General features: G+C 39.9%; 1 protein-coding gene across 5 annotated transcripts in view; it reads left to right on the top strand.

The window, feature by feature from the left end:
- cdc42bpab (CDC42 binding protein kinase alpha (DMPK-like) b) overlaps nucleotides 1–24,539 on the top strand; it is a 102,180-nt gene that overhangs the window by 17,210 nt on the left and 60,431 nt on the right. For all 5 annotated transcript variants that reach the window (XM_042502981.1, XM_042502978.1, XM_042502977.1 and 2 more), the window contains exon 2: nucleotides 24,321–24,412. In XM_042502981.1, the coding sequence (XP_042358915.1) occupies nucleotides 24,321–24,412 (92 nt within the window). The remainder of the gene's footprint in view (nucleotides 1–24,320; nucleotides 24,413–24,539) is intronic.

Here is a 24,539-nt window from a genome sequence, read left to right as displayed (position 1 = left end):
TTTGCCCTTTGAATTTGTTCAGGCTAAATAAGGACTGCATACGCCAGCGGCTAAATTAGCTGCTTAGCAAGACGATTGGAACAGTGCTTGCTGCAGCAGCCTACAGGTTACACAAGCAGGCTCTTTTGAATCCCAGAATACCAGCAAAATGTGGGCAAGCACGGGATTTGTCTCCACATCTCATCAGTCGAGATGCACTAATGCAGCTTTTAGATCAGATACAGACTTCCACAATGATTTAATCAGTAGAAGTTAATATTGATAAGCACTTTTTGTAACATCCCAAACAAGTTAATATGATTAGATATTGCCATTGAATGAAAAATGTTTTAATTTTAGATTTTTGTTGCTGTTTTGAGAGTTTTTATGAAGCAAGTGATGTATGTATAAAGTACAACTCTAGTCCACAATCAGGCAAATATCAGCACTAACAATGATGCTGCACTAATATCAGTTGAGCCCATTAGCGGCCTCTCTGCTGCAACATTAGCACTGTGGAAAGCACCATTGTTATTCAAAACACTGTCTGTGCAGGTCTTTTGTAATGAAATGGACAGTATCAAGTTATTTTTAGTACTGCAGTGTGAGTTGGTCAGCTGGTCTGGTTTGTTGCAGTTACTTTTGTCCATCACTCCTCGAATGTTGTCCTCACTTTCATAATGCTTATCTAATTATTGAGTTTCAGTCCAGTCGCCAGAAGAAAATGTTTGCGTTGTACGTTTCTGCAAAAAGCAGATTTGTTACATTTGTATGTTTAATGTGTATTACCAATGTTTTAAAGAGATGTAGTATATGAACTGATTTTGTGAGCAGGAGGTGGGGGGATGGTGGATGGTGTGACACCTAGGTGAGACAGCTGCCCAACTGTAGACATCTGGTCGAGACTGGAGGTGTATTGGTAGTTGATGAGGTGGGTGTACTAGGTAAATGAGTGGAAGAAGTGGGTTTACTCTACTATATGTTGTAGTTTGAGGAATTGGAGTTGTGGGGGGATAATTGATTTGCCAGCTTTTATAGGCTTTTCAAATAGGATCGATGGATAAGAGGAGTAGCTGCTGCAAAAGGAGTAAAAGCAAACTTTAAGACCCAGGGCCATGAATGGTTAAGTTTGATTTAAACTGCGCTTTGCGTTTTGCTGCTCCACTTGAGCCCAGAGTACGCTCTGCACTCCGAGACGTGCAGTGAACAACCAAATGCTCTAAAGAACGACCCAGCTCCAAAAATATAATGTTTTCTGATGTTTTGTTTGTGCCAGGCTACCACAAATAAATGAATGTGTGGGAAATCCTGGTGATTTTTATCGTCACATTGCAGCATTTTCAGGCGGTGTTTGAGCCACTGAACCTGGATATTTTTAGCTGACCCGTCCTTCATTTTTTTTGCAAATTTTGTGCCACCAAATGTGTATTTTAAGCAAAAACATCATCTTTTCCTAACTTTAACCAAGTGTATTTTGTGTTAAACCTAACCACACCTTCACCAGTGTTAAGAAATTTAAAGCTTCAAAGTATCCCCTGCAAAATAATGTACAAATGTCATGTATCTGGGTTTGCAACAATGTACAATGTCAACATTTTTTTGGGGTATAATGTTGCCTTTTTTGGAGATGAAATACAAGATAACTATAGAGTGTGTGAGCTCGTCCGGGTGCTTCAGTGTGATCTTGCAAATCAGGTCCACTTTTGTCATTCTGTCAAGATAACTAAATCCATTATTAGCATTTGTGAATCGTTTTTCCTAGCCAACTCTTATCACTTCTCTGGACACACTAGCATTCAAACTTGTTTTTTATGACATTTCTGCTCAATCTTCTTAATTAGATAATGAGGGAGGGGATGTGATAAATTAGGCAAAGAGAGATAGAGAGATGGGGACAAATTGAAATAGCTGAAATAGATTAGAGCAGCCCGCACTGTTGGCTGGGATCCGCTGAAGAAATATCACTTGAAGTCGGTTAATCTCTCTGTTGTACTCTTTGTTCCTGTGCCTCAGTGCTGCTTACAACAGCTGACACTGATGGAGCATTGACCTTGGCTCGTGGTGCGATGGCGAATTTGACGGTGACCTGATCTATTTTAAGACCTATCTATATATCTACACTGCTGTATGCGTGCATGCCTCTTGTACTCACTGTTCCGACCTCCCCGCCTTTATAGTGGAGACGCATGACTCGAATAATGTTCCATGGGCGAACAGTTTGTCAGCACCATTCAACCATCTTCCACCTGAATGGCGTTCTTTCAGGACGTAGGGTCTCACATGCATCTGATCTGATTGCCCCCCCCCCCTCCAGTCCTTCAGCTGAGTTCTGAATCACTGTGTTGTCTGGGTAGATTCTTGGTGATAAAATGAAGCCCCTGTGCAGCGCCTGGCAATCTGTTTACACATTCACTCGTGAGCATGTTTTCTCCTCTGCGTTGTTACATTCTGACAGTGATTTAGCGGTTTTGTGGTGTGGGGTTTGAAAGGGGTTTTTGTGGGTTGTGGGGAAGCGTGTGAGAGCGAGAGTGAGTTTGGTTATGCGCGAAACTGAAAGAATGCTAGAGACTTATTTGTGTGTGACTTTAAAGTGGATGTTTTGAAAGTCCCTCTGTATGTTTCAGTGAATTTTTATGTGGTTTGCCTAGCCCACACTACCCTTGGCTGTCCCTATCCTCTTTCTTTTGAGATGTCTCTGGTGGGGAAATCCTGTGGTTGCTCTGATTGTCATCTCAATTGTCTTCCACTAAGTCGTCACTGTTATTCACCTCTATATATAGAGAGCTGCCTCACGCTGTTTCCTCCCTGTGCTGAAGGTCACGATACAGACACAACAATTTGACACTCTGCTGATGAGTAAATGCCATCAGTGCCAAATCCAATACTTCCCCTCTAGGCATTTGAAATAAGACTAATCAGTGCCATAGTCACTTAATGTATTTTTCTCCCCTCCTGTTTATTGATCGCACATTTTTTGTTATAGTTAATTGGGAGGGGATCATTGGGAATCAGTTTAGCATAGCTTCATTTCTTTTAGAAATACATTTGTTTCACATAATTTTATTTCTTTTTGAAAATCCAAAACGCTTAATTTACTGATATTTGGTAAGAGTGACTTTTTACATGTTTTAGCCCCTGTGGCTAGACGCCTAGTGGTAATTGCTTTGTTGGATTCCCATCTGTTTTTAAAATGCCTTAGTTGTGCAAATCTGTTTCCCTCTAGATGCAGTCCTCCTCTAATAAGGAAATACTGTAAATGAGGCATATCCAGTTATTATTATAATGATATTCTCAAGGTTGGCAAAAAGCTTAGCTGGGACACTGATTAGCTTTAGTTTGTATCGCCCACTACACAAAAAGAAGTGCAGTAATAAATGCAGTTCTTGACTAAATCTAATTGCAAATTGCCTCCCCTCAGTTACTATTGCCACATCTTTCAAGCTTTCTATGTAATTACGGAAACAATTGGTTCTAGTATATTTTACTGTAGTTTGTTAACCCCATGAGTTGGTTAAAAGATCTAAAAGCCCGTCCAGCTGACTTTTTTGAAAGGAGAACCTTGTAAAATTGTTTAATTGTATATATATACTTGATTATTAGATCAATGATTGTAATGTCTATTTTCTGCATATGTATGCAAAATATGTAAGGCCGAAATGCAGTCCCAGAACTAATGGTCTATCATCTAATGACAATTTAGCTTTTGTATAGATATCTGTTTGCTACATTGGATCTTCAGGTCATTACCACCTGAGCAATAGCTTGAATAACTTGTTTGTGTTTTCAAACTGTATGTTTCACTTTTTCACTTTACTTTTGAGGATGAGGACTAACCAATGGGTTGGAACTGACTATCTTGAGTAATGATTTTGAAGGGTTGCAAGAGTATCTCCACTAAGTTATCAGGACATAGCTGCTAATGTCACACTGGACTTTGATGCAGTAGCATGCAGAACTTGTGTCCATGCAGTGGGTCAATGTCCCTGTCCTGGCAGGTTTTTTTCTAACATAACCTGTAAGCTTACAATGTAAGGGAGCTAGCCAATGATATGCTAACTGTCATTATGAGTAATGCCACAAGCAATGCGACTTTAGCATCAATACTGCAGATAGTAAGCTTGCTAGCCAGGCATGCTAATGCTTACAGCTTAAGAGCAGACAAAAACACTGGATAATCCGTTTCTTATGATTTTGCTCTTGTATTTTTTGGCTTTGAAAAACAAAAACAAAACACCATCCTCCACACTCTTTAGAGCAGTGATACTCAGTTTATGTGGGCCTAGGTGGCCCTGCAACCACTTAATAGTGAACAGTGAAAATAAATTGATTCACACTTTTTACTTTTATTTTAAATAATGTGACAGACTCCATTAAAAAAAAAACAGAGCTTGTTTATCAATAAATGTGCCAAAGGAGAATCCTCAGAATCCTCTGACAGAGGTGCAGGCTAAACTCAGTTCTCAAATCCTAAAATCAGACCTGTGTACAACTGACCCATGTGGGGCTGCTGTGACTGGCTGCTGGTCCCCTGTTATTATGCGAAAGTGGCCCCCAGGCAAAGCTAGTTGAGTATCCCTGCTTTAGAGAGTCACTTTTGCTCCAGCCCCATACTTACCACTTCACCGTTTGGAGAAATCCAAAGCTTGACTGGCTATGATTGCACAATCACTGTATGGGGTAGGGGTTTAGTGAACTGTTAATTGGCCTTGCAGATCTTAGTCATTAAGCCAGTTCAGGGTGGAGGTGCTTCCTTCATTGTTTATTATTTTAGACGTTTCATGGTTTTTGTATGGTCTCACTTACGTCATTTTATTTTGTGCACACCACAGTATCCATCTCTGTGTGAGCCATAAACTAACTTAGGACCTGTTTTCTCAATCAGGTTCTTACTATGAGTGATGGGGTCCCACATGAACATGCTATTTTCTGCCAAAGTAAATTGGATGGCCCACCTTGAATGAGTCTCTCAGTTATACAGTTCTCTCTCCTATAATCACTTATTCATCCAGCAATAAAGGAAAATGAGAGGTGATATGAACCACATGCTAAAGTTACAGGCGTAGATGCTAAGTATGTGGTGACAGTACAGTTCAGTTGTGGTAGCTGCTTGGTGCTGCTCTCTTTTATAACCAGCAGACAAAGTGCAGCCTGTGGTTTGTCAGCCTGTTGCGAGAGTCAGTGTGTGCGATCACCTACATGTCTCACGTCCTCGTCAAAACATGGGCCCGTCCCGCTGTAGCCTCCCACGCTGTCTCAATCTGCTTATCGGTGAGGTCACTAGTCTCGTAACTGCTATCTAGGTGTCCGCCTGCTACTGCACGGCCGCTGTTTGTTCCCACAGCTTACACCGTTGGGCCTGAGCTCAGGGATAAGTCGTAAATGGATAAGGCTCAAGTTTTCCCTGCATGCTTTAATCTTGGATTGATCCTTTAATTGGCGAAGTAGTAAATTGAATTAAATGAAAATGTATGGTTGTAGTGCCCTGTTGGTTTATGAATAGACACCAGTACTCTGGTCTGTTTTGAAAGTTTTTTATACTTTTTAGAGATTGTGAAACCATTTTACTTCCAGCACTTGTGAAGTGAAGAGGGAAATTTCTAGAAGACAGATCTTCTTCTCTGTGTATCCTCTATGTTTGTCATGTAAGAATGGTTAATTTCTCTATGACATGAGAATACCCAGGCCCTGCCCTGATTTAATCTCTGCCTGCCTATCAGTTATGTAATCTAGCCTTGAAGTATTATTCATTTTTTTGGAGCGGTCACATGTGCACCTTCCTCCTGCTCTAAAGGGGAGACCCGTCCTAACACGCCCAGCTGTTGCCAGATGCATATTTTCAAGATGCCTTTGGTTACAAGTCCCAGCACTGACACCTTTCTTCTGGAGGTTATAATTAGTAGCCAAGCTAGTCTTTTTTGCAGCGAAGGGGACTGCTTGTGGCCTAGAAAGTGTGTGTTGTGCATGGCTAGAGCCGAGGGGGAAGTGTGTGTGTATATATAGCTGTAGCACTTCAGTCCCTTCCATTTATTTTGGGAGTAGAAAATGGTAATTTAGTGGTTTTCTGCAGATTTCAGTGTCAGTAAACTTCTCAGCCTGCTGGTTATTCTCTTGTAACAGAGGAGGCAACCACCTGCTTTGGGAAAGTGAACATTGGAGTTCCTTTTTTGTATGTTTGTTATATAACATGCAAATGATTTGCAAAGATTGTCAGTTTTTCTCTTAGAAACTGTTGTTGAGTGGAATTACTGATGCGGTGTTACGATTTCAGGCAGCATCACACACAGTGGTTCGACATTTCTTTCAGCATGTGAATGTTGTGGATGGCTTGAAGTAGGTATATAATTGGGGGATGAAGCAAGCTACAACTTAAAGCTGACCTGTGAACCCAAAATATTTTCTATAACAAGCAAACAAGATTGGACTTTCGCTGGAATGTAGGCCCGTCACAATACAAAAAATGTAGTACTCTATCAATGCAGGTGAAAATCCACAGTTCTTAATACAGAATTCAATGTCATGGTAAAAAAAATGCACTCCTTTATTTTAAACATTTTCATTTTATTTGAATTTGTATTATGATTACCTGCTTTGAATGCAAAATACCAGTCTGTATGGGCTCATTGATGATTTTGATAAATTAGTGTATAGCTTATTGCATATTAGCATTTCTCTTACATAGTTGTTGTTGTTCAGCATGTAGACATGTAAGATGTGACAGCTGGTCTGTTTGGTAGGCAATTGCCTTGCCTCAAGCGCAGCGTTTTACCTTAAGTTAGATAATTTTCACCCCTTAGCGATCAGAAATAACACCAAGTGTGCAGCGCTCAGTGCAGAATAGACGCTTAGCTCCTCGTCACGCTGCTGGCATTTGTAGTAGAGCGGATGGAATGACAAAACCTGCTAGTTTAAGGAAATCACGTTTTTTTTTTCAAACCAGCAGTTGCCACTGCCGCTTTTGTCCATATTCCATGTTGGAAGTCATTCCTCTTCTTTGTTGAGCATTTAACAGCAGAGTAGAACACTTATAGGCATATATATCAGGTCCAGTAGAATTACATCCCTGGTACCTACTGTACTGGGAAAAAAAATAGTGGGGCTTCCAGTAGCTCACTTGGTAGAGCGGGTGCCCCAAGTGCAGTGGCTGTGTCAGGTTCAACTCCAAACTTTGCTGCATGCCATTCCCTCTCTCTCCCTCTTTCAAGCTTAATTTGTCCTATAAAGTAAAGGCAAAAGCCAAAAAATAAGCTTAAAAAAATTTGCACCGTTCCGTTTTCAGAATTTTAGTGTCTTCTCCGTATATCAGTTCTCATGACACCTCTACTGGAATGTTATTTGGGGCTTCACTCTTAAAAAGTTTATCCAGGTTTTTTCTCTTTCCCATCTGGGTTACCTCTTTATCTTGTTTACTTTTTTGGTCACCTCATAATTAACTCCAGGACTGTCATTTGTCACATGTACTTTGTGGGTAATTGTGGTGTGCCACATCAGGACTTCACAGCAGATTTAAGGACAAACACAATTCTGAACCTGCACAGTAACATTTTTGATCATTGCTTCATTTCAGCTCTTCTTTTAATTATTCACCTTGGAATCATGCAGCGTTGGCCCCTGATTTTCTGTCTGTCATTGTCTCCTCCATGTTAGCCATCGCTTCAGGTCCTTCCTGTCAGTCCCATCTTGAGCACACCTAGCTTGGCAGGTTTCCAGAGAATGAAAGGGATCTTGGGTTACCTCCATCATGACACATATCGCCACAGGGAGCCCGCAGCTGAACACTTCTTGATGTTGAATAGAAAAGACCTGGGTCATCTGTAAAGTACTCTGGTTGTTTTCTCCAGTGACAGCAGTGGGGGGAGGTGCCTGAGCGAGTCAGCCTGTGAATAGCCTACCTTTTCATGTGGAGAAGTAGACAGTGTATTTTTACCCTCACAGACATCTCTGTTTCCTGAATTATCCCTCTCTCTAATCTATAATTTCATTTCCTCTTGCAACTCCTCTCTTCCTCATCTTCCCCTTTCCTGCCTCTCTTTTGCCTTTTTGTATTCCTGCCTCTGCTCTCTCGTTTTATCACCTTTTTCCTCAAAGTCCCTCCTCTGTTACTGCCCCATCTGCCCCTTTACTTGAGACAGAACATTCATTTTTCATCTATGCTGCTTCACAATTGCTTTAAAGGTCTCAACAAATGCCTAGAGGATGTTTTCATTCATTTTGGAGGATCCATTTATAGTATGGGTGGTCCCAATGGGAATCAAACCCTTACATGGTGCAATGTCAGTGCTGGGCTGTACCAGTCGAGCCTCAGAGGGCCACAGCACAGTAACAGCCCCCCTCATTTTCCACAAGTGCCGACATCCAGAGTTGGGGGGGGGGGGGGGTCAGAGAAAGGATGAGGCCACAAAAGGCAGTAGGAAAGTTGTGCTGTAATATCTGTCAGGATGTTGTGACATGTTGGTGCTGGAACACCACTGGCAGTAAAGTCTTACTTTTGTTTAAGTGATTGGTGACTTTAATTTGACCGACCTTGAAATTTAGAAGGTGCTGCTGGAAGTTGACGAGGTGCCACAGTACGGCTACATTCTTGTATGAGCAGCGTGCCAACTCGGATTTCGACGCACTCGGTATTGGAAAATATTGTCTGGGTTGCTGAACATTCCCACAGCACATGCCCGGTGTTCCTAGCTCTGGCTCTTGTAACCACCCTGTAGTGTTTTTCCTTTCAGGCTGATGTGGGAGCTCTGGCCTGTGAAGGCACTCAGAGGCTGCCATAAAGTCATTTGTTCCTGGGATTGAGCAGCAAGTGTTGTCTGCTGGCAGTAAAAGCAGAAGATTCATACACCTGTCAGTGTCTGTTTCTGTTGTGGCAGCCTCCAGAGCCTGCAGCTTTATCCAAAGTGGAGATGGAGTCAGGGCAAACATCACTTAGTATGGATTTAACTGGAAATTGCAATCAGGACAGTTTTAGAGTGCAAAAATAGTTCAACGCACTGTTAATATCTGGAGTACTTCTTAATGGATTATGCCTGGATATCAACAATGTTTAAATGTGCCACCTTACTTTATTAGCAGTTATTTGTCAAGGTAAACCATTTCTTTAAGTGTTACCCTAAGTACTACTCTTTTACTGATACACAGAACAATTGGGCACTGTAGGACCACACGTTGGTATTATCATAGAAAATGCTCTTATAGCACCAGATTATACTGTCAAGGCCCATCTGTTTGTTCTGAACATAAACTTCCATCTCCAGCTAAACAGAAGATGTAGTTCACCAAATCTCTACAAGTAACTTCAAATGAATAATTTTCCAGATGATGACACAAGATCCAACATGGCATTTAGTGATGGTTATTGTAAAATGATGATGCAGATTTACTTTTTCCAGAATATGATCATTTGTGATTCAGTTGGCAGAGGGGTTGGTGATGAGGCCTATAAATAATCTTGTAGTATTTTTAGGCTGTATCGCGATACACCATGTATACCTTGATAGTTTGAAATTTCTTTTAAACTACTGTAGACTACTAAAATAATGAATCATTTAATGAAGCATTGTTGTAATAAAGAAGCCATGACATGAAGTCACGTTAAAGTTAAATAAAGTACTGTTATAGTAAAGTTAAATAAAGCCATGTTATACTAAAGTTAAACAAAGTACTTTTACAATAAAGTTAAATAAAGCACCGTTCTAATAAAATTTAATAATTGTTATAATGAAATAAATTAAAGGGAAACCACAGGTGCTTTTATTTTGAAGCACCCAGCTTGTCTCTGGCCGGAAGTGTTTCTCCATGGTTGCAAAATGTGCATAAATAGTGACGATCTCGAGTTCTGCATATACAAAAACACACACCTTGCCCCAGACGTTATCGCCCAGGAGAAGGTGGTCTGGACAGTAAGGGAAGTGCACGTAACATCGTTTTTTTTTTTGTCTTTATGTGTCTGAAAGAGGCGAGGAGAGAACTGAAACGCCACATCAAGCCTCATGCCCTGGCTTTAAAAAAGAGAGGACATTTTGTACTTGTTCATAATAGTTATATTATACATCCCACATGGAATAAGCTGCGATACATCAAGTATAATCGTTATCGCCCACCCCTAAGTTAGCATAACATCTTGTAATATATTCAGGATTATCTGTGTATCTGTGCATTTGAATTGGGCAGCACTACCCTTTTCTTGACATCCTACTGTCTTATCTCAGCCATCGTTCTGTTACTATCAATCCCCAGCAGAGGAACAATGCAGCACCTGGAGCTACTGCCACCTACAGAGTGGCAGACAGTCGGGAAACCCAGCCAAGCTGGGTAACATGGGCTGGCAGGCTCCTTTCATATTCTCCCTTTATCTGCAGATGGTATCAGGAGGCTGTGTTGACACAGAATTGTGTAAATCAACTTGTTTGCGATGTGGGCTGAGCAGGTCCATGTGCAGGCTTTGAGAAATCTTTGAAGTACTGGGAACACTTCCTGTACAGACAGCAGAAACCGATGTAGCCCGGCCCCTGTGAGGCAGTTTTTCTCACGTTGCTGGCCCGGGTGTATGCTCACTGCAGCGGTATTTGCACTTTAACACACACTAGATGTGATCTATTGTTTTGTCAAGGCCTGCCTCCCTCCTTTTCTTTGGTGTTTGTGGTTTCTTAATATTTTTGGAACATCCTGTTTGTGTGTTTAATGCCGTGGGGCACAGATTGTATAGTTTAAGGCCTCTGACCACTCCTGCCCTCTTATTAGTGTGACAGGACAAGAAAGACAGACTGAAGCAGAAGAGGAAAAGAACAAGAAACACCCAGAGAGAGAAGGGGTCAAATTGGAGAACTTAGAAGGAAGAGTGGAAATGACGGAAAAGAGATGAAGGGATGGAAAGAAAGAGGAATGGCAGTGAAAGGAAAACGGCATTGAGGGGAACTTGAGGTTGACTGTGGTTGAGCGGAGGGGGCGGGGAGGATTATTGCAGACAGACAGCATTGGGAATTCTGGTGTTGCTGGTGTGCAGTCTAGCATTAAATGCAATTTAATGCTCCAAGGCATGTTTACGTGCTATGTAAGTGATTCCCTGTTTGTCCTTCACGAATTTCCGGTACTTATCAATGATTTAAAGGCGTACCCCCACATCTCTGGTCTGCGCAAGGCATCATATACGGTAAAAATCCGTGTTGGGACGCTGTCGGTGCCCCTTGGCAGTGCCTGTGGGTATCAGCCAGCTGTGCACGTGTCACACAAGAGAGCGAGACATGGAAAAACCCTTTATTGAGGTTGGTTGTGCCTCCCTACACACATCTGCCAGGAGAACCTCTGGCTGTGACATAAACAGGCCTGGTTCTATTTCCATCTGTAATTTAGGTAATTTACTGGATGTTTTTAAGCTACTTGCAATTGAATTGCTGAAAGAGCTGTGCTTTTGAAGTGCTTCTGGCAACTGATTCTATTTCCCTTTTAAGGATGAGGTTATTAGAATCACACAGCTTGAATATTTCCTTTGATGACCTTGGAGCGCTATTTATTCAGTTCTATTTATTTGGCCCTTATTTATCCAGGAAGTACTTTTGTAATAAGGCAGCTTTTATGTCTAGGAGACCAATGCCTTGTGTTTAAAAATAGGGCATGATAGGTCAAAAACATTTTATACCTTACTTAATTTTTTTCCAAAATAGCAAATGAATACTAAATTCCCTCACATGGCAACGAAGAAGTCTTAATACACATTTTGTTTGGGATAGTTTGAATACTTTGTGTCAGGAATGATTTCTGGGGCAGATTTTGCTGTAGCAGGAAAATGATACAGGAGCTTGAGTCGGCTTTGGGGTATCTGCTGACACAGTGGCACTGAAATGTCACATACGTAGCCATTTTGAATCAGAAGGTAATGTAACAGACAGCCCAGTCGGCAGCACTATTAAAAAAAATGATGTGATCTCTCTGAAAATTGCAAGCTGGTACATTTATTTGACTTTTATAAAAATAAAGGAAAACATGTTTTGTGATCATGAAATGCCAGATTCATACTAACAGTGAGTTCACATTAAATCCCATTCAGGGATGTCCGATCCGATATTTGAGATTGGATCATACGCCCATCAAGGCATTTTTTTTGAGTGATCGGTATCGGGAATATTAAGCTTATAGAGCAGCCGATCCTTTTTTTATGTCAGCTGTCACACAGATGTTTTTACTCTCATTACTCTCACGCAGAGCGCAGCCTTCGTCTCCTCCAGACAGAGAGACAGACAGCTCCACTAAGCTGTCTGTCTCTCCTCTCTGTTGAACTTAAGAGCAGTAGCTGAGCCCTGTCCACCACAAAACACCACACACCATGAGCAAAAATGCAGTGTGAGACTGTTTATTTATGTTATTTACCAAAGTTATGAACACTAGTTTTATTTCAGCTCAGTGTGAGAGTCTCGCGTTTTGCACTCAGCTATAGCACATGGTGTTTCTCTGCCCCGCTCGAAAGAGAGAGTGGAGGAGACTGATGCACAGCTTACAACAGCCACACTGACCACTCCAAAGTGAAACAAAAGCTGTGCAAGCAAAAGGTCAACATGGCTTATTTATTGGCCTTATGAAAGGTAATCTATGTCAAAAGATGTGCAGATGACAAAAATAAACACAACAGACTGCAGATCATTGAGGTTACTGAGACACAGGCTGCACCGTAGCAACAGATACTGGACTCTTAAAGGGACAGAGACATTCCCTCGAGTCTGCGAGTAGACCAACAAGATTAAAGGGAGGGTTTGTCATTTCATACTTTATTTGTAAAATAATTAAATAAATAATGGGCTAATAAATAAATAAATAAAAAAAAACATCAAGAAAGACCTTGATGCAGTTTTTAATAACTTTAAAGAAACCTTAAAATGTGTACTATGCAGCTATATTATCAAGGAAAATAAACGTCAGATCGGGACTCGGTATTGGCATATACTCAATATTGAATGACTTGGATCTGGATTTGGGGCTAAAAAACGTGATCAGGACATCCCTACTCCCATCAGCTGTATTCATCATTTGTCACACTACCACAGAAAAAATCAGGCCCGTAGTCTGGCCGGATATAAACCTTGAAACATAGGCCAGAGTTATCCAGACCTCTCATTTACTCCTTCTTTATGACGCAGAGCATTTCCTCAGCAAAGGTTTACTCACTCTAGGAAATCTACCAGCCCGCTTATGAGGTGTTCACCCCCCCAGCGGTCTCGCCATGGTCTGTTGGAAGGAAAGGCCATTCCCAGGTCTCTTCCTCTCCTCTGCCATTCTCTCTCCTCATGTCATATCCTGAAAAAGCCTCTCTCTGTCTCCATCTTTCCATCACCCCTGTCTCTCTTGCAAGCGGCATTTTTGTGTCGTTACCTCACTGTGGTTGTAAATAATCTCTATTATGGCTTCCAGATGTCCCTCTGTCCCACTCTGGAATTGGGGATGGGGTTTGAGTGCGGTGCGGGTGTAAGGGTTGGACACTTACTGTAACTGGCTCAGCTGCTGACTGGGCCAGAGAACGTAAGGCCTTCTCTGTGTCTTGCTCTTTTCTGTCACGTTCTCTCTGTCCTGCCACTTTCTCCCATAAGCTGAATTAGATTGCTTTTTCCGCTCTTTTTCTGTCTGTTTCTACTTCTCAGGAAAGGAGTCAGCAGCCGGCCAAATTGCGTAATATCAGCCAGACAGACTAATATCTAATATCATACCAAAAATCACTGAAGTATTTCCCAGCTTAACAGGAGCTGTATTTAGGTAGAATTTACGCCTTTGTAATGAATAATTTGTTTATTTCATTACCTCTGCTTACTGAAGCTCCAATTGACCGTGAACTGAGAGTGTCCTTGGTCCACACAACTTCAGCAGCATCAATGTCATGCCAGTGTCAGGATTCACAGTATCCCAGTAAATGTTCATCCATATCATATCAACAATTTAAGATAATCAGCTTTATAGTTTTGAATCATGACCTTCAAGATTTGGATTATGGGAAATAATTGTTTTGGTTTTTGGAAAATAAGTTGGATGAATTTGAAAGGCTACACTGTCATTTCAGTGTGTCACAGACGTATTTAATACATATAATACAAACATTTATTAATTATTTATTAATAATTAATATTTATTAATATATTTAATGTGTGTGTTCCCTTGTTATCATTCTGGTATCATTCTGTGTCACCTCTCTGAATTCTGAGGTGTTTGTGGGTCTGTGATCGCAGTGTAGGAGGGGAAACATTTTGTTGATTCTTAACGGCTGGGTTAATAATTGATCAGTTAATTTGATCCACGCTGATCAGATGTGATCGATGGATGAGAGGAGCAGCTGCTGAAGAGGTGAGAAAATGCAATTTTTTTTGACCCAATGCAATAAACGGTTAAGTTTCACTTTAACTGCAGCTAGGGTTGTGCTGCTCCCTCTGTGCCCAGAATTCACCTGTGCTCCCAGTGTGGTGCAGTGAATAAAGATCAGTATATATTTCAACAGCACTCCAAATGAACGGTCCAGCTCCAAAAATAGAAAGTCAATATGTGGCACCAGTGTCGATGTTGTGGTGAGCTGCCACAAATGAATGAATGGGTGGGAATCTTGTATCAATAATGGCTTTATCAGTTTGAGTAATTCTTTGAAGATCAGTATAATTCTCTGTTTCCGGTTTCTTAAGTGTGAATATTTCCTGGTTTCTTTACTACATGATGACAGTAAACAAAATATATTTGAGTTGTGAACAAAACAAAGGCATTTGCTTTGTTTTGGGAAACACTGATTGTCATTTTCACCATTTTCTCACATTTTATAGACCAAACAACTAATCTATTAGTCAAGAAAACAATCAAAAGATAGATTTGGTGTGGATTAATACATATAAAAACAGAAGTATGTTTCTTCTGTGTAATGGATGAGCGACAGACATCTTAAATCCTCCAAATACTTCAAAACAATTTGGGCGTGAATCGCCCTTTAGCCTCCTTTGTCTCTGTCTTTTTGTCCACTTGGATCCTTATTCTTTAGATGCCTTGTGTAGCTCCCCTCTTTGTTTATTTCCTTACTCTTCTTATTTATCCTGCTATTTACACTGCTTTACTGTACTTGCATTTGGGAAAAGGCAATAAAATATATAGATAGATACTTTGAGGTCGATGACTGACATAGCATGCACAAATTTAACTCTAAGCCACACACAAACAGTTCCTCTTTAACATTCATTCTGTACATAACGTACACACAGGCACAACAATGTCGGGAAAGGTTACTTCTGAACATGTCCTGCGGTTTCTTTGCTTGAGTAATTCTTAAGTTAGAGCTACAATTTTCTCTTTGAGAAAGTATTTAAAAGCCTTGTGACATATATGAAGCTTGCTCTGTTTGGGGACATTGACTTTTCAGTCCTCTACAGCGTGTCACGCACATCTTGTCTGTGACTTTGGGAAAATATTACACAGGCTGTATGCGTCAGGTGACTGTATATGTTTGTTTTCCTAAAATATTGACCTAAGTTGTGGGTGTGCCATTATGCACTGAAGAGCACAGAACGTGGAGCACAACTCATAAGAATCCCTCAACAGTCAGCATACTTGCACTGTATTGCATTGCTTGAATTTTTTTCCCTTTCTTTAAAATCAGATGGAAGAGCAGAGGGAAAAGTATTAAAATTTAGGTTTGAGGTAAAATGAAATATCAATAAGTTTAGTTACTTTTTTCAGTATTTTTATTTAGATTTTTCAGCAGTAGATACAGCTTTTCGCAATCATATAGCACATAACATACTATTGCTATCTTAATTAGGGTTGCAAATTGTAAGCTATTTCCCCAATTGATCATTGGGAAAACTAGTGACTGATTAAAAAACATAAAAACTTTGCTTAAACCAAAAAATAACAAATGCGTTTTTTTCTCAATCAAAGCTCACAGCAACATATTGCATATTCTTTGACAGCATTGCATAGCCTATCGATTGATCAGTTAAATTTCACATGTTCAATTAAATTCTTAACAGCTGATTAATTGATCGTCGATTAATCAATCATCAATTAATCGTTGTCATCCCTAATCTTAATACAGTGCAAAAGAGAGAGTATGAAAAAAACCCCATAAAGAATAATAAAAAAACAAAAATGCTCCTCGTATGTTAATAAATGGCAATCTGTACAAAATGGAGTGCATTGAATTACAAAAAATGCTAAATATGACAAGTGTTCAGAAGATAAAAAAAATACACAAGCTCAGAAACTGCATGTTTCACAGAAATTTGTCATTCACTTGATCATCTGATAAATCTAAATCCTTTACATAATGTATAAAGTGACTCCATGTATTCTCATGTGTAATGTTTACCCTTTAATATTTAAGTTATCCTTTCTAATGGAAGACTTGATAACATCAGTCTTATCCATTGATAAGTGTTTGGCTTGTTAAGGTTTTTCCATAAAAGTGCACTGCATTTTTTTTTTCATAAATCAAGCTGAAATTTATAAATGCTTGTTTATTTTACTGTAGTTATGTATATCTGGATACAGTGAGATTATTTTTGAAATAATCTTCTCAGTTATGACTCTTCCCTCTTCCCAGAACATTCTAATCTTTCTACACTGACGTTTATTTACTTTTATTGCAAAAAAAATAATGTAGTTCCACCCAGCGTTGAGTCACGCACCTAAACCATGCATGTACAACAGACTGGCTAAGCTCACGACACACACACATGCTGACAAATTTCCCATGAACACACCCGGAGACATTGCGTGGAAGAGACCCAAGCTGAGGCCTGTTGCAAGTACCGAGCGTATCATTTGCGGGCCGGCTGCTAAGTGAACACACTTGCCTGTAGTTACCAAGTTTCACACAAAAATGGCTCTGACTTCTCTCATCGGCATGGAGCAAGATGAGCCTGATAAGCACTCAGCATTTTGGGCTAAACCAGTCTGGCTGTGCGGATTAGCTGGCGTCACTCATGTTTTTCCAGTTTCTCTGCATCCTCAGGCCTACTACTGAACATGTGTGTGTTTCACACAGTAACATGCCGCACGTGTATGTGTATCTTCCAGTGTTTTTGTGTCTGTCCGTTTATTGTGTGTCTGCGGATGGACGTCTTTCCCCACAAAGCACGCAGTACATTAATGTGACTGACATGTCATCTTTTTCCAATCTTGGCTTACTCACCCTACACATTGCAAAACCCTATGAAAACAAAGGGCTCCAGTCATGCTAAAGCTTGGATAGTCACTTTCCTAAGCGTCGTCAGGGGTTTCTACCACACCTTGTCATAGCAACAGTTGCTATGTTTAGCTCTACCTGTATATTTTGCCAGTGAGTTAAAATGTATGAGCAAACTGTATGGTATTCTTTTTCTCTGTTGTGAAAAGGGATGCAGTATTTGGCTATGAATCCACCCCTGCTACAGGACACACTGATCCCTGGGTAAATGTAGCTGAGCTTAGTGAGGACAAGCAGTTCTTGTTTGAGTCAGGGTGTTGTATATGTTGACCCTGCATACTGACATATGGGCCTGGTATCTCCACAACACTCACACACAATTGAATTCCTTTTATAAATTACAGGCCACAATAACAGTTAATAGATGCTGTGTGCTTCAGTAAACCACCTCTGTGTTTCCCCTGTAATTTTACAGGCCTGGTAGTAGGCTAAGTGTTAAATATTTTAAAAAACTTTCAGGCGTGATAACTCATGCCATTGTCAATTTTGAGATTTGGGGCTATTTTTCTTCCATAACTTCTCTGCTTTCAGACTATTGAAAAAAACCCATCCAAAAATACCGATTGACATATTTGTCTTAGTTCAGATTTCTGTTCTGGAAATATAAAATTTCAGAAAGCTTGTGACACAAAATATAATTTTCTCATTGTGAGTAATAATCTGTGTAAGTTTCATGGTGGTATCTATTAACATTTTTACAATATATAGTTTTAAGGACTGTTTTCTTAAAATGAGATTTTTTCTCAGCCTAAAGCCAAAAATGTCAACTTCCATCACAATTTTATGCACCAAACTTTCCAGCTTTAGTCCTATCTGCAATCTAAAGGTTTTTCCTGAGGGGTTTCTGCATACATTATTCACAACCTGATTTACAGGACTTTTATCCCTAAAAATGTGGTGAAAATTGATTAGAGTGGAGTGAAATGGAGTAAAAAAAAGATATCCAAAACCCCCTCTGTAAAAAAACTGATTCATGTGTCAGCTACATTAAAAAAACATTTTTGAACATGACTTTATCAAATGTTCAGGTTCAGAAACAACACAGTTAGAATGCACAGGGCAAAGTATCTAAAATGTCCATTTTTGAAACATTGTACTTTACCACAGTTGACATGTAAATAACATCTGCCAGCCTATTATAAGTGCAGTCAGATTGTCTTAGCACTGCTGATGTCTTTTTCAAAGTCGTTATGAATTGTCCCCCAATTTTTTTCTTGACCTCATGACTTTTTCCATCAAGGACAAAAACTGTTTGGGAAAGACATATATATATATTTTTTACTATTTGACCATAGCCATAGTCACTAATTATATGTCCGAATTAGATATAGGGAACAGAATCTAGCTGCGTGGTTGTGTGCGTGCATGCATGCGCGTGTGTGCATGCGTGTGCACATATCTGTATGTTTCTATGTTTGTACGTGTGCTTTGTTGTGGACAGGGCCTGTGGGCTCCTGGCTCAGAGATGAAAGACATTTCTCATGTGGCTGGTTTAGTGGAGTTCCTGAGTCAGCAAGCAGCTACTAATCAGTGTTTTCTCCCTCTCAGCTAGCCTGACTCTGCCCCCCCTACTCTTTGGCCTGCCACCCTGTGAGCTCTGGCTTGTTTAAGTGAGAATCAGACACATGCATTTTCACCTTGAGCCATAAAACAACCAGCGACCAGTCCTACTGACAGAGCAGTTTTGATAAAGAAGATGGGTTGACAAACAAGGCAGTTAAGATAACTGAGATGGCATAGCTCTCCTCAGAACAGGTTTGGTGTCACGTATAAACACTTGGGATGACACTTGATGGGAAGCACCAGCTTTGTCCATTAAAATGTCCATTAGTCTACATCATTAACATTCAAACCCTTTAGAGCAGATAACATGCTTTGCAGTGATATGGAGGGGATAAGTAAGACTGCATAGTTTTTGTGCTCTGTGCTGCGTAACTGGAGCCTTCCTGTTGAGATAATGGCAGTTATTGATACGTCTGTCATCAATGAAAGATGTCGATATAGGCTACTTGAAGACGTATAGATCCTGTAGTGCAGTTAGCTTAGCCTGCCTTTGTCATCATATTTAAGATATCTGGCAATTAACGACAACAGGGTTTCCACAAATCCTTAAAAAGTCTTTAGAGGCATTGAATGCCATTATCTAAAAATAAGGCCTTAATTGTTTTTTTTTTAAATTTGAAACCAATTTTTCAAAAGTCTTAAAAATGCTATGGTATTGGCAGACGGATTTCTATTAATTGTTTTATTCTACCATTGCATTTTAAAAGCTCAAAATAATGGAAAACTTTGAAAAAATAAAAACAGTTTATTGAAAACCTCTTGCATTAAAATCACCAAAACGTCATGTTTTATGTTGCAAGAAATATTTGGTCAACATTTTCCCTATCCTTAAGTTGGTTAGGTGGTTCCCGTTTAATTTTTACTTAAGATTTTGCCTCTGTAAAATTCGTCTTGAATTTCATTGAGTGGTATTAAACAGTCCTAAATCCCTCTGCTGTAGGAACCCTGGATAAATAAAATGTGCTCATGACAGAAATCTGGTGAATTCAACAGTTACTGGTGTAAACTGATGTCATGTAGGCCCATTTCTGTCATGCATTAACTTAAAATCTAAGTAAATGTCACTGATAATTAATATTGCTTCTTTTGAAAAAAAACAACAACAACACAGACATACTCCTTTCCAGCTTGCAATAAACAACCGTCAAAAATTGCGCGAAAGTCTTATGATTTATACATTAGCTTTAATAAATTGTAAGAATCCAGTTATAAACAATTTGTGCATGGCCAAGTCTTTAAATACAAAGTTTTGGTCTTCCCTCTGAAGCTAAGCTGAGGAGAATCTTCCATCTGTGCTTTAACCATGAAAAACGGCCATATTAAACAGATTTAGTCTCTTGCCTAATCATGTAGCTTCTTTGCTTTGATACATGAATTAATTTGAATCCAAAGAGATTTAGACTTTGATATTATCTTGTACCCTGGCAAACATGCCATGTCAGGTTAGAGATGCTGGCTGAAACTGAGAGCTCTGGCAGAGATTCAGTTGAAAAGAATTGGATGTGCTGTGCTGAAATCACCACCATCTCCGAGCCAGAGGGTGGTAGATTTCGCTAGTTTCTTATGAGTTTGTCTGCCAGCCGCTTTGGCAGTTGCATGCGATTTGCCTGTCCTAAATCAAAGTGGCCATAAAATCAAACAAAGCCAAGTTGACACATGGAGGACAGCCTCTCAAGATTACTTTGACAGAACCAAAGTTTTTAATATCATATGCACAGAGATTACATCTTTATAGCTTGATGTAGCTTTTGTGGTTGACATTGTGCAGCATATTCAATTTAGACATTGTGTTTTGCCAGAAAGCCATCTGTATCACAGTCTAGATGTGATATGTTGTTTCTAGCAGTGAATCCTGGGTCTTTCCAGGTCAGCACGCCGTGTATCATTCTCTATCCTAGACTTTGTATTTTTGTTGGAAAAATGTACTGCTCGGCTGTTAGGTGATGCATGAAGAAAGAGAACTAAAGATGCACAAGAACACCTTTTGAGAAAGACCAGTTTAGTTGCTTGTCACATTCTGGTTCGTCATCATTTTTGCAGACTTGTGGTGATGTCCTGGTCACTTGCCCTAAAGCTCGATCGCATTCCCTAACACAACAGAGTTGATTGACCGCTAGACATAGTTCAAATGTTTCTGGTCTACTTGCTCTGTAACTGGTCTACAGGGAAATGAAATAAATGACTAAGCATTTTCTCCTGTCAGGTGTTCCCAGCCCTACTTAGTGCGATGGCCGAGCTGTTTGTGTATTCATGTGGGTATGGGGTTTGTAGTACTGCACCCCAAAACATGGCATACAACATGGCCCCTGCTTTCTCTCTGCCCTGCAGCCATAGCAGGCCAGTGGGGTCAGGAGGGAGTGTGAGAGTGAGAGGTTTTTGAGGCATGGGTGATCTGTCTGTTGAATTCAGGCAGGCATTTCTCCTTTTCCTCAACACATGAGGTTCTGTAAAGTCATGGCAACCAGATGAGTTTAGCATGATGTTTGGACAGGTAGGGATTGCAGACACGAGCCCTTTTTAACAGAGATAGTGCTGTAGGGCTATGAATTCCCTTCTTTATGACGCCTTTACATTTTTACACAGAATTTAACAACAGCAGCATCATGTCACTTCAGTGTTTGATTGTAGACAGCATGCCGGAATTGCGGAAGCAAAAGATGCGTGAAGGGCATGACTTTTAACACGTCTTCCTCTAGTGTGACATGTAACATGCGTGTCAGTTGTAGGCTTGGGCGGTATCTAATTTTTCATACCTTCATACCTTCCTGAAATTTCACCGGGGTATACAATATATGACAGTACAAGTGTGCAGCGCTAATTCGGGCAGGCTAAGTTGCCTGGTTAACTCATCAATAAACACACTTAATTCAAACTGGACAGAAACAAAATAACTCACCTAAGCCGTCTTGGTATTCTAGTTAGTAAGTCCACTGCTCCAATACATTTTAATCCACCAAGTTAGATGTGAAAAATGTTATTCCCCACAGTCTCTCTCTTCTGGTCACCAGCTGTTCACAGTCCTGTACTTTTCCTGATACCACTAGGTGTCACAGTTGCTTTCAGCTCAGCTGTCTGTTCCCCCAGCGTACCTTTTATACAGAATTGTGACGTGGCAAAACTGTGATATTCCGACCTTGAACAGGCTGTGTAGAAGGGGCTACACACACACACACACACACACACACACACACACACACACACACACACACACACACACACACACACACACACACACACACGCACACAGAGGCAACCAAAAACAAAAAAAGAATGTTTGTGCAGTCGATGGAGATGATGTCTTTTGTTAACCAAAAGAGCTGCTGCATGTAAAAGTCAAACATTGAAGTGCATTTGTGTGTGAATTCTTGCTTGTCTGAATGCTAATAATGCTAAACTGGGTTAACTCTTGCTGTGAAAAAGCAATGCTTAAATGTAGACATGCTTTGTGCTTTTAAAAATAAAAGGTTAAGTGATACTTCTGTGTTATCAGTAAATCAGAGTATCAATGTAGCCAGTATGCTGACCTTGGTGAACTTGCAGCCCATCCAGGTTATCCTTGGCATGCTGGGATCATGTAAACCAGGAAGTGTTTGAATAGCTCTCCACAAATGAGGGAAATGCTGACTTTGTCAGCCATAGATGGAATCTGTTCACTTTTGTGAGAGAACGTCAACGACCCTTGCAGATCCCTCCCAAGTCCTTTTTTTCCAACCGGGAACCATAACTGCAGGCGTAACAATAGCTAGCTTTATCATCCAGCCTCTCTGCGTCCGGTGTCATGTGCTATAGAGGTCCAGGTGGTCACTAACATTTAGATAAAGTACATTGTGAATGGCATGGCAGCCTTTCATGAGATAGGGAAATGTTGTGGGTCCCTGGTGGGTTAATGCATGACTAGCACGAGTTTGTTTCCATAGGAGTAGGTCATTGAATGAGGGTATTTTCTTATTTTTGGTTCCTGACACAGAAAACACCTGAACCCTTCCATCTGGCCAACATTTTTATTCAGGTCCACCAACAGAATTTGGGGTTTTTGCTGATAAGAAGAAAATGTAAATGATAGTCAGGGTTTCCACCATGTATTTGGTTTGCAGAAGTGGTTAGCCACTGACTTCTATCTCGTATCTGATCACAGCCATTGATGAAAAAAGTCCAACTAGTCAATTTAACCTTTAACCCCTTGAAACCTGAGGGGAAAAAAATGCTTGATTTCTTTTAAAAACATGGGAAAAAGGCAAAGACCCAAACATTTGCAAGAAAGAAAAAAAAGTACAAGAAAATTACCTGAAAATTAGCACCAAAAAAGGAACATTAACATCAAAAAGTAAGAATAATTCTTTAGCACAATTTTAAATACATAGTTCTATTAATTATGAATATAGTTCCTTGGACATTTTTCCCTGGCTTCATTTAAATTATTTTCTAAATCACCTAATTTCAATTAGCAGGACATTTCTTGGCAAAACTGGCAACAAGCACATATTTTTCAAGCACGTATTTTCAAAAGAAATAAAAACAAATTTGCTCAGCGTTCAAATGTTTAAATACTTGTCAAAGGCGTGTGAATGCAACACAAGAAAAGTGATGTCGATCCAGGTTTCAAAGGGTTAAACTAACTTCAATTTAATACTATTTTTGGTAAATGTGTCTGATCATCAAACTGTAGTCTGCTGTCTTATTTGGGGTGCAGCTCAGTGCCTATTCCTGCATCACACATTAACACCTTGAGACAGATTGCCATTCCACTCTTTTTCCAACTCATAAAAACTCTTCTTTCTCGTGCTGCTTTGATTAACTGCTTAGCCAGCATACGGTGTGGCCAGTCAGTCACCTGCTGAGTTGAATCAGACACATCTTGAAGCATCTGATCTTGTTATGGGTGGCTGCTGTTAAGTGGACAATAATTCTGCGATCAACTAAATCATTCTGATCAGACATTTCAAATAAGTTACTTGAATGCAAAATAAAGTGATCCAAAAAGATGTGCATTTACATGACCCAAAGCATTTAATGAGAATATAACTTTTTTTAACTTTCAAAAAGTGGTACTGTCTGCTGTTAATTTGCAAAAAAAAGCCATAACAGTAAGAGAAGAAGCACTTCTGCCTTTTCATATAATTACATAGTCAGTCACACAGGTTATTTTATGTAGCTACAAATTACAGATGCCCCCTAAATATGTTTGTAGACACTACAATTTACTGATGTTCTCTCATTTACAGGCTACTGGTAACATTATTGATTCTTGTGTCCAGCAACTTCACAACAACATTACATACGGCTGCCATTTCGAAATTGAAGAATATTGTAGTTATGAATTTCATTCTTAATAACATTAAAAATTATTAAATCAGACTTTCCTTAAACTGTATGAACTGAGTGAAGATATTATCATTCTATTTCCCGGTGTACTTGCTGTTTTCCTGTGTGGTACATACCTTATACTGCTATTCTTTCAGAGAATCCTACTTTTGCCTTTTTGTCTTCTGTCTATATGCTTGTCATTTTTGCTTGAAATCTTTCACTTTTGGCTAAGTGTAATTGACCCTGTGTCTGTTTTTTTTTTTTTTTTTTTTCATCTCTGCAGCTAAACCCTTCACATCCAAAGTGAAGCAGATGCGCCTGCACAAGGAAGACTTTGAGATCCTCAAGGTGATTGGACGAGGAGCATTTGGAGAGGTAATGTACCTTCTAGTTCTTGAACTTTGATCTAACAATGCAGGAAAACATAACCATTTAAGTTGAAAACATGCAAATTTGGTTTTACTTTTTCTTTGTATAAGAAGCAGGTGTTACAGGTTAATTT

This window comes from Plectropomus leopardus, chromosome 16, assembly GCF_008729295.1.
Source record: "Plectropomus leopardus isolate mb chromosome 16, YSFRI_Pleo_2.0, whole genome shotgun sequence".
NCBI lineage: Eukaryota > Metazoa > Chordata > Actinopteri > Perciformes > Serranidae > Plectropomus > Plectropomus leopardus.
The sequence above is the reverse complement of the archived record's forward strand: the minus strand, read 5'-3'. Positions and strand labels throughout refer to the sequence as shown.